Genomic DNA, 11,113 nt, shown 5'->3' with positions numbered 1-11,113 from the left:
GAAGAGCCTGCTCAATGAGATTGTCCAGAACTTTGGGATTGGGTGCCATCAATATACAGATAACACTGAGCTCTAATAGGTGAATTAGCTTTGTGAACGGGCAACAGATATAAGCAGGATTTCTATTTTGAATATTCATATTGTTGAACGTAATTATCTTCACTGGAGTCTCTACACACAAGAATTCAGGAAATAATTATCAAATGGAAAGAATTCACAGACTATGGTAAAAGATTCTTTAGGTACAAATACTTAAGAATTTTCGAAGGCTTTCACTGTCGGAGCTCGTTCTGTTTTCGGGCTGTGTGGCGTGGTTTGTTCAGATCTGTGGCTGGCATCTTCAGAGGTGTATCACAGAGGGAAGTCTGTTACAGATTTCCCTCTGTGATACACCTCTGAAGATGCCAGCCACAGATGCAGGCGAAACGTTAGGAACAAGATCCACCAGACCACAGCCACACAGCCCGGAAAACACACCAGAACCACTAAAGAATTTATCTACTTGCTGGGAAACCAAACTGCAGCTGAATTTTTAAAAAAACCTGCCTTATTTTAAAAACACAAATGAAGAATTATGTGTTTTAAAAAAAACCCAGAAGGTACAAGTACAAGGCTTTAAACACAAAAAATGTATACAGACATAGACATATGTTGATAACATTTCAGAAAACTGGCAGGAAACATGTTACTTTTCAAGCAATTTCCCATTAAGTCATTTAAAAATAGACCTGCTTAAATGCACATGCCAAGAGGACTATTTTAAAAAAAGCTTCTTATAGTTATTGGGTTGAATGAAGCACAAGGACCTTTCCCTCTCTCCTCAGCATCTATTTCTGATTCCAAAAAAATTTATTCCTGGGGTTGAGGGAGTCATGTGGAGTAATGTAGGTCAGTGGGCTGAAATGAAAAGGAGGAAAGAAGCAACAAGGGAGATGTGTCCCCCTTCATATTCCCCATCTCAACCCACACAACAATTTGTCCACGTGGATTTGATGAACCCAGGAATAAACTATCTTGGGGTCAGAAAGGACTGCTGGGAAGAGAGGAAAGTAGGGAAAATGTATGACCGTTAGCACAGTTGCTGGAACCAACCCCATGACTTCAGGGTTAGAACTGTCTTTATATGACAAAGTTAGAAAAGTGAAGCCTACCATACAAAAAACAATTGTTCACAAAACCTCAATATTTTAATCTTGCATAGCTTGAGTATTAACTACTGCAAACAATGCAGTTTGGGAAAGAAGTGTTGCTGTTTCCGTTTCCTCATGCAGTCCCATTCTTCCTTGAAAGTCTTTTTTTGAAAGCTGGGATCATTGGGGAATGATGGGAGATTTTTGTTTGCTCTGCAAGGTCTTGGTTTTTACCATTTTTCCCATGCTTTTCAAAAGGCTCTCCTGACCTTCAGAAGTGGCTTTTGGGGGAGGCTGCAGACAAAGTTCCTCTCTATTCGGTATGTTAAAGATACAGAAGTCTGGATTTACAAGACAAACAAAATTAGTCTTCAAATATAATCTTTTTTCCTTGGAATGCTGTGATCTGAGAAGTTTGCTCTCGACGTTTCCTGCTGGCTTCCCATGAAGGATGAAGGGGTTGTGCCACCCGTTCTCTCTTAAGGTCCTGCTTTATAGCTGCACGTTTGGGCAACTGTTTCTGTGGGCATTTTCTTCCAAAAACTGCAAGAATGAACAGATGTGATTTTAATACCAACAAGGCAAATATAGGATTTGTCTAAAACCAAATATAAACAGATAAAATGTTAAAGTGTACTTTGTGTTTTATTTTGCTACAAGCTATGTAAGGATACTTTAAATAGAAAATGAAGTTAATAGTCAAAATGATAAGCAGCCATACGGATAACTAAACATAAGTAGACTAGTACATTCAAGTGGAAGTTAGTTTTCCTTTCAATTAATCATTTATGAAATATGGATAATAGTAATAGCACTTTATGCTCTGATTTGAATAGCCTAGGCTAGCCTGATCTCGTCAGATCTCGGAGGCTAAGCAGGGTTGACACTGGCAAGTATTTGAATGTAAGACTTCCAGGGAATACCCTGGATGTGGAGGAAGGCATGCAAACCATCTCTGAACATCTCTTGCCTGGAAAAGTCAGCTGTGACTTGATGACCAAAAGCAATTTCACAAAATCACGTAAAGAAGAAATGGTTAAACAGACTATACAAATTTGGCTTTTATCAAAATGTGAACATTCTTCACAAAACTAGAGTTGCAACTGGGTTGGGTACAAAGGTCCAATTCTTCTAACTGTCCAGGAGATTCCCATTAGTTAAGGATACTTCTACAGCTAAAAGAAGACTCCATCATTAGTAGAAAGGACCTTTGGACTCCAGCCAATGTTACCACCCCTTTAATACAAAATTATGCCTTACTTCAGCTATTGCTCAAATCCAAAATGAAGTAGTAAAAGTAAACTGACTTACCAGCTATTTCTTGTTTGGAAACATGGTCTCTAGGCGTTCTAGGAAATAAGAGAAAGTTAGCTGATTGAAGAGGAAAAGTTACTTTCTGGGAGGTGTACAATTTCCATTATTTAACTTTACAAAGTTAAGATCACATTGTCTGTATTTTTAATAACATGTAAACCATAAGATGGAAATATTTATGTATTCTGCATATTATTATCTTTTAAAATGCTGTTTTAATGTTCTGATGTTCGCTATATTGGGAGACCCCATTTGGGCAGAAAGGCAGATAGAAAGATTTTTAAATAAATAAAATAAAGAGGAATATAAAACATACAAACCTATCCAAAAGCAATTGTTTATTACAGATGTCAGTCTTACAACTAACTTATTTTTTTGGCCTGTCCTAAATAAGACTGAGCATGCTTTGCATGGTTTCAGCCAGGGTGTTGCAGTGGCTACGAGTGCCTGATTCCCTCGTTGTGCCCTGGAAACTCGCTAGGTGATCTTGGGCAGCCACATTCTCACATGCTAATCTACCTCACAGGTTTGTTGTTAGAATAAAATGGAGGAGAGGAAAATAATGTCAGCTGCTTTGGGTCTCCACTGGAGAGAAAGGTGTGGGTGTAAATGAACTAAATAAATAGACTGAATTTTCCCCAAAACCAGTAAGTGATGCTGGTACACAGGTTGTTTTTAAAAAGCAAATCTGAAAACACAAATTGACCTGAGTAGAGCACTAAAGAAGACAGAAGGACTGAGCCACTACGGCAAGAAGCCAAAAATTCTCCATCCAATTTGCTCCCAATTTGCCAACAATATTATTGCATTTTTAATGTTCTCTTTTTAGCCTTACTTTTTTACATTCTTGGATTTCTGCTTAGAGCTGGACAATGAAGGGTAAAATATAGATTCTAGCTTCTTGACTTTTGCATTTGAATGGCTGAGTAGTACATCTGGATCTTGCACTGAGTCAGACTGTGGATGCTTTGCATTTTTAACCATCATGCTTTTCACTTTATCTTTGGCAAGTGATGAAGGATCAGTTGCCCCCTTCTTTTTCATTCTCTTTACTTTGCCAATGAAAAAATCATCATCATCATCACCACCACTTTCCTCAGGGCCAGAAGACTGATTATAGAATCTTTCTTCAGTACTGTCATCAAAGTACTCTTCCTCTGCTGCAGTGTTACTTGCATCACTATCTGATTCATCTTCTGCCCTATAAAGGAGAGCACCTGGACATTTCTTTCTTTCAGGGTGCACTGTCATTTCCAGTTGACTCTCAGGAACTAATTTATGATGCTCAAAAGTTTGCAATGTAGAATCAGTGGAGGGGCATTTTTTCTCAGTGTCCACTGTTTTTTGCTTCTCTTCCTTACAATTTTGCTTCTTTCTCTTGTCAGTGACTGACTGCTCTCTCCGTTTTTTGCCTTGTTCAAATATTTGGTTATGTTCACCACTGTTGGAATGCTGGGTCACTTCAGGTTGTTTGGTAAGCTGTTCTTCTGATTTATTCTCTTCTGAAGAAATACGTCTAGCTGGCTTCTGTCTCGCATCTTTGAAGGCTTTTACAGCAGCTGGAAAATAAAAATAAAGGGTTCAAGAAACTGCAACAAAGTCAATATAGTGTAATTAAAGAGTTGAAAAACAAAAAATCCCCAGGTTTAGATGGATTTACAGCGGAATATTACAAGGAAATGTCAGAAGTATTAATTTCTGAGATGCAAATATTGTTTAAATTCTAAAAGGACAGAAAGTGCCAGAGACATGGAGAGAAATGGAGTAATAACAATTGTGAAACCAGGACGGAATCCAGAGCAAGTGGAGTCATATAGACCAATAAGTTTATTAAATCAAGATTATAAGATCTTTGCGAAAGTATTTGCAAATAGATTAAAAAATATTCTTCCTAAATTAATAGGACAAGAGAAACATGGGTTTATAAGAGCTAGAGATATTAGCAACCCACTAAGGAACGTATTAAACGTAATAGAACATGGTAAGAATAAAAAATATGTAATGATAAAGTTAGATGTATATAAAGCGTTTGATACAGTTAGTCCCAATTATTTATTTCAAACTTTGGAAATTTTTGGCTTTGGAAAACTATTTATAAATACTCTACGAGAGATATATCAAAGAGGAAAGGCAAAAATAAGAATAAATGATGGATGGACAGGAATAATAAATATTGAAAGAGGGGTAAAGCAAGGATGCCCACTATCGGCACATCTGTTTATAATGGTAATGGAATTCCTGGCAGAAAGGATTAATAATAATGGAAGGATAAAAGGATATAAAGTAAAACATGAAGAAATAAGATTGAACTTATTTGCAGATGATATATTAATAATAACGGTGAACCCGGTAGATACAATGAAAGAATTAAAAATTATCCTAGATTTTCAAAAATACTCTGGATTAAAAGTTAATATGGAAAAAACAGAAATAATGGGGGTTAATGTGGAAAAAAGACAATTATATAGAAGACTAGTAAAAAAGAAAATTAAATATTTAGGTATTATAATAACACATAGAAAGGAGAAGATGTTTAAATATAATTATGAGGCAAGATGGAAAAAAATATTAAAACATTTAAAAGAATGGGATAAGAAGACTTTATCGATTACAGGGAAAATCAAAGCACTAAAAATGTGTATAATGCCAAAAATGTTTTATCTATTTCGAACTCTTGCTTTGGAAATCAAGAAGAAGCAATTTGAGGAATGGGACAGAAAGTTGAAAGCTTGGGTGTTTAATCAAAAAAATCCAAAAATTATGAACAAGATAATATACATGACAAAAATTATTTAGGATGGGGGATACCTAAAGTGCAAGAGTACTATGAAGCATTCCTGATTAAAAATCTGATGAACATAAATGAAGAAAACGTTGAAGGATGGGTTAAATTTGAAAATGAAATAAATGAAGGGATTGGTGCCTATGGAATATTTAATAATGAGTTGAAGAGAGGGAACCAAACCGCAATAGGGCCAAGAAAGGTGTTATTAGATATATGGAGAAAATGGAGAGGTAAATGGATGCCCGGTACTCTGGATGTGGCACCATTGGCAAGTGTGGCCGGAAAAGATGGAAAAAAAACGATAAAAATATTGAAAAGACAAGGAATTCAGACTGCTGCAAATCTGATAAGAGGAGGAGAAATTATGACTTTACAAAACTTTATAGAGTTAGGAGGTAATGAGAACTGGTTGGTCTTGAGGGGCATTTGGGAAAGGATAAAGGTTTCATGAATAAGAGGAGAATGTATAATGGCTAAATGTTTTGAACTATATGTAAAATGTAAAGGGAAAATTTTTGGATATATATATATATAAGTATATGGTTGATGACAAAGACTTTATGATAAGAACATTGAATCAAAAATGGGAGAAGGAAGGTTTTCTAGACACTGGGAAAACTGAAAATTTAATAGACAGTTGGAAAAATATAAAGATTGAGAAATATATGGAATTGGAAAGAAAAGTGATATTGAAATGGTATAGAACACCAAAACAACTAGCATATATGATTAAAGGACTCAGTCCTAAATGCTGGCACTGCGGAGATCAGGAGGCATATTATAGTCATATGTGGACGGAATGTATAGAAGTGAAAAAAATTTGGACAACCGTAATGTTATATATTGAGTAACTGGTGAATATTAATATTGGGATACATAATGATTTAATGTTCATGGGTGTAATGGAGGATAGAAGGGTAGATAAAAAAATATAGCTATATGTATAAAATAATGATCAAAGCAGCACATGCAACAATAGCTTTAGGCTGGAAAGAAAAAAAAAAGACACTCCAGAAATGGTTGGAATACATCTGGGAACAAGTGACACTGGACATTTTCGAAATAATAACAAAGAATAAACTGTGGCAAGATAAACAAAGCGAAATCTTGAAGATATGGACCATATATGCGGACTGGATGAAAGAAGCTGGAGTCAATGAGGAGAAATGGGAGAAGAGATTACAAAGAATGAACTTACATAATTACAAAGAATGTTTGATAAAACTATGAAAAAATATAGGGGGGAGGGGAAAAAGGGGAAAATGTACTGTTTGAAAACGAATGAAGAAAAGGACTGATATAAAATGTAATATTCAAATGATACAATAAAAATTATTTAAAAAAACAAAGCCAATATAGTGCACAGTAATGTCACAGGGGTTTTAAATTAATTCTTTAGGACAGAGTTTTGTTTTTCTCACCATATTACTTACAAAACAAATTTTAAAATATCTTTCTGGGTAGCCAAATACAGTGTTTGCCACTTGTCTGAATGTTCTGATACTAATCAACTACTGAAAAAATTGTAAGTTATTGCCTACATATGAAAGTGTTTTTTGGGAGGGGCTATAGCTCAAAGATAGTGCAGCTGATGTTCATGCTGATGGTCTCCATTAAACTATATTCCAGAAATGAGAATAGAAAGATTCCTGCTTGAAACTTTCAGAGAACTATTCACTGGCAGTCCAGCAGACAGTAGCAGATCTGTGATTCTGTTTTATACATTAATGTTGGTTTATCAGGTAGAATAAACTCTGCACAGCACTGGAAGTCAAATTCTTAGGCTCAAGTGTGCCACCAGCTAAGTTCAAAATATGAGATAATGCTACCTTAGTGCTCACTACAGTGCACATGAAGTCTCCTCTGCTCATGTCTTTGCCACTATCACAATGAACCATAGAACAGGCAGCAATGCTTGAAGTACTGGACAGGCAAAAGGATAGGATGGTCTACTTTTATTTGCCATGCAATGACCGAGTTCATAGCTCCCATAGTATTATGCTGTAGGCAGGCCCACAAATGTTGGTGCTCCTGTCCAAGAGTGCCAACAAACTGATACTGATGAGATCATTTGTGAAACCTGAGTAGCAGGTTAGTTAGCCCAGTATATAAAACAAAAAAATGACCCAGAGAAGGAATGTCTTGTGCTAGGATAGCCACTAAAGGAATTCTGAGATGTCAGTTGTTGCTACCAACACTACATTCACTATACATCACTATATTCAATTATGAACTGGCTGTTCCCTATACAGAGGAGGAAAGTTGTACAACAGGGCCTTCCACAGACAAGGTAAGGGTCTTATCTATTCAGGGGACTCTGGATGTGTGTAGAAAGATGTGACTGTAAACTGTTTGGGATATTTTTCAGTTTATTCAGTCTGAGGATGTGAACAGGATCCTCGGAACCTTGAGGTCTATCATCTGCTTGAATTATTCTTCCCCTTCCTGGTTACTTAAATCTTCCAAGGGGGGGCCTGGCTGTCTAGATTGAAAAGGTAGTTAGGACTTCCTTGAGAGAGGGGGTGGTTGCCCCTGTCTTGAAACAGGCTATGAGGCACCCACTTCTAAAGACGCCAACCATCAACCCAGATATCAATAAATTTCAACCAGTCTAAAATGTTCCATTCTTGGGAACAGGTGGTGGTGGTACAACTCCAAGTTTTTCAGGATGAAGCAAACGGTTTGGATCCCTTTCAGTCTGGGTTTAGGCCTGTTTATGGTACTGAATGAGTCCTGGTTGCCCTAGTGCAGTGGTTCTCAACCTTCCTAAAGCCGTGACCTTTTAATATAGTTCCTTATGTTGTGGTGACCCCCATGGCCTCTCTAAACTGTTCATGAGTTCATCTGGGGAAGCGTCCCTCCATGAGCCCGCTCTAAAGGCTGTTTTCCTGGCCGTTTGAATTGGAGGAAAGAATGGGGGAGGTAGCCCTGCCCACCCGGCTGGGGGTTGTTCTGCTCGCCAGATCTGGGGTTGCTCTGCCCTCTGGGGATTGGGTTGCTGGGGGGGGGGGGGGGACTGCGCCGCAGTGGCCCAAAAACATGCTTGAAAAACATGGATCCTCATGGATCCGCCTGTTTTTTTCACTTGGTCACCCCAAAATCACCACCACACCACACCTCAACCCCTTTGCCATGTGTCTGAACACAGCAATCACTTCTCCCACGCTCCGTGGCACTGCAGTGGCCCCAAAACTTGCTTCAAAAACATGGATCCTCATGGATCCACCTGCTTTTTGCCCTGTCACCCCAAAATCATCACCACGCCACCCCTCAAACCCATTGCCACATGTCTGAACACAGCAATCGCTCCTGTTCAGACAGATAGGCAACAGCAACAATCCTTACTTGGGAGTAAGCCTCATTGAACTCAGCGAGGCTTACATCTGAGTAAATACACTTAAGGCTTGCACCAAGAAAATAACACAGGGGTGAAAGAACAGGCTGAAGTTAATTATATGAGGAGAGACAGGGACGTCACGACAAAGAAGGAAAAGAGGGAGATCAAGCGAGCAGAGACAAAGAGAAGAGACTAGGAAAAATCAGAGAGAGCCATTTCAGACTGGGATTGAGGATGGGAAAGAAAGTTAAAAGTCCAGAAACTGAGATGGGCAGAGTAATGACAAAGAACGGGGTCGGGGCAACGACAGGCAAAAGTGGGAGAGGAGAAAAATGAAGAAGCAGAGCGGGGGCAATTAGAAGGGGTGAGCTGGGGTCATTCTCAAGAAGGCGCTGGGGGCAGGAAAGGGAGGGAAAGGAAACGGAAAAGAGAGAAGAAACGGGGTGGGGGGAGAAAAGTACAGGAGAGGCTTGACTCCTTCATGCCCGCTCAGAGGTACTTTGCCGGGAGGTGGATCCTCGCCGCCCCCGCCCCTCCCCTTGCCTGGATGCTAACGCCTTGTGTTCCCCCCTCCAGGGCTGGCTGGGCGGCTTCTGGCTCTGGCAGAGGCGAGCTGAGCTGCTGGCCCCGATCTGAAGCTTGATGCTGTCTTGGCCCTGCTCTCTGTCAGCCAGCAACAGGGTTTTCTTCCCCCACCTCACTCCCTCCACCTGCTTTGACGACAGGAGCCTTGGCGACCCCTGTGAAAGGGTTGTTCGACCCCATGAGGGGTCGCGACCCCCAGGTTGAGAACCGCTGCCCTAGTGGATGACTTGTGCCATGACGGTCAGACGGAATGCGATTCTATTGATTGATTCTCCTCGACCTATCAGCAGCTTTCAGTACTTTCAATCACAGTATCCTTCTGGAGTTCTGGGCTTCCCAGGAATGAACAGGCCAAACTCCTCTCCTCTCTCAGGCCGTTTCCGCACAGCCCCCCAGGCGCCCCCACGCCGGCAAGAATTCTGCCGGCGTGGGGGTGGAGGCCCGTGCATGCACGCGAAGCACGCGCAGGCCGGCCTCAGGAAGGCCGCCGATTATTGCACGGCTCCGCATGGAGCCGCCTCTGACCCCTTCCCTTTCCCACTCACCTTGTCCCCGTCGTCGGCCTGCTGGCCTCTGAAGCCCCACCCACGCTGCCCTCCGACCTCCAGGGGTTGGAGGACAGTGAGGGAGGGGCTTCGGAGGTCAAGAGGCCGACGACGAGCACAAGGCGAGTGTGAAAGGGAAGGGGAAACAGTGGCCTGTTCCGGAGGAGTGCCCGTTCGGGCGACCGCGCAGCTGTCGCTGGGAACAGCAGCTTGTTGAGCAAAAAAGCAACCGCTTTAAAGCGGTTGTTTTAGAGGCTGCCTGACGCCTCTGGGAGAGGGGGCGAAGCCAGGTCGGGCGCTTTGCTGCGTTGCAGCTTAGCATAGCCCGCCAGAATGGCTCCCTGGGAACGGCGTTTTTGCCATCCCCAGGGCGCCATAAAAGGGCCGTGCGGAAATGGCCTCACTGTTTTCCAGAACTAAATTGTAATACGGAGCCCATTAGCACATATGAAGCCCAAATGGGGCTCATTTGACTGTTTCAGGTCACAAAAACTGCTCAACACATGGTCTAAACCCCTTCTCTCTGAAGTTCTGATCCCTGCACATGACTGGTAAATGCAAAATTCCAGAAAACATCTAAGTGCAACCCAGGGACGTCTCCAGAGAAAATACCATGTCCAGTTAGGCCTTGACTGGCAGCAGTTCTGAAGAACTTCAGAGAAAAGGTTCTTTCCCACAATTACACCATTGTCAACAATTCCAACTGTTTCACCACTTCTTTTAAGCAATTAGTATTGTCTAGACACCATATAGCTCAAAGAGGATTAAAAAAAATGACAACATGTTTTTTTAATTGATACAATTTGCAGTTAACATTGAGTGGCTGGACTGATTTGGATTTACCTTTAATATCAGAAATTTTTGCCTTCAGCAGTGGGTGAGTGGTCAGTCTAGCAATTGCTCTGTCTTTTGATGTAGCATCAGGCTGAAATAATAAAAGCAAATCTTGTTGAATGACAAAAACATAACCAGCTACCAGGGTAGTAAAATGAATATGCATGCTTTATATTAAGAAACCTATGGTTATCATTCTGAACGTACTCATTTGTATTCTACCAATTCAAAGAAATACCTCCAAAGTACTTACAGGATTAAAACCTACTCTGGTTCTCTCAGTAAAGTAAATTAGGCACGTTTTCACTGGTGGGGCAGGCCAGAGCAGTGAGGTGGGAAAAAATGGCCCCGGTGCTGCTGCTGTGGAGTTTTCCACGGAGTTGATTTGGGGAGTTGCTCCACGGAGCAACTCAGGGGCATTCAAAAAGAACCTCCATTTTGCAGGTTTTTGAAAGCCACAGAGAAAAGCCAGTGCTCCAGGGCAACACCGAGGCAACAACATGGCAGACACACTGCAGCACTAGGAGCCGTGGAGAACTACTGGCTGTACCGGAGTATTTTCCATGCTAACAACGAGGCATTT

The 11,113-nt window shown here is 40.8% G+C and overlaps 1 protein-coding gene across 1 annotated transcript in view; it reads right to left on the bottom strand.

The window, feature by feature from the left end:
- Positions 1-529: 529 nt before the first annotated feature.
- The window catches only part of SRFBP1 (serum response factor binding protein 1), a 71,916-nt gene continuing 61,332 nt past the window's right edge, over positions 530-11,113 (bottom strand). The window contains exons 5-8 of the mRNA XM_048502540.1: positions 10,540-10,621; positions 3,280-4,003; positions 2,442-2,479; positions 530-1,673 (exon numbers count right to left, since the gene is read on the bottom strand). Coding sequence (XP_048358497.1) covers positions 1,495-1,673; positions 2,442-2,479; positions 3,280-4,003; positions 10,540-10,621 — 1,023 coding nt within the window. The 3' untranslated portion in view covers positions 530-1,494. The remainder of the gene's footprint in view (positions 1,674-2,441; positions 2,480-3,279; positions 4,004-10,539; positions 10,622-11,113) is intronic.

The sequence above is a fragment of the Sphaerodactylus townsendi genome, linkage group LG07, assembly GCF_021028975.2.
Source record: "Sphaerodactylus townsendi isolate TG3544 linkage group LG07, MPM_Stown_v2.3, whole genome shotgun sequence".
NCBI classification, from domain to species: Eukaryota; Metazoa; Chordata; class Lepidosauria; order Squamata; family Sphaerodactylidae; genus Sphaerodactylus; species Sphaerodactylus townsendi.
This window is presented reverse-complemented; position numbering and strand designations above follow the sequence as displayed.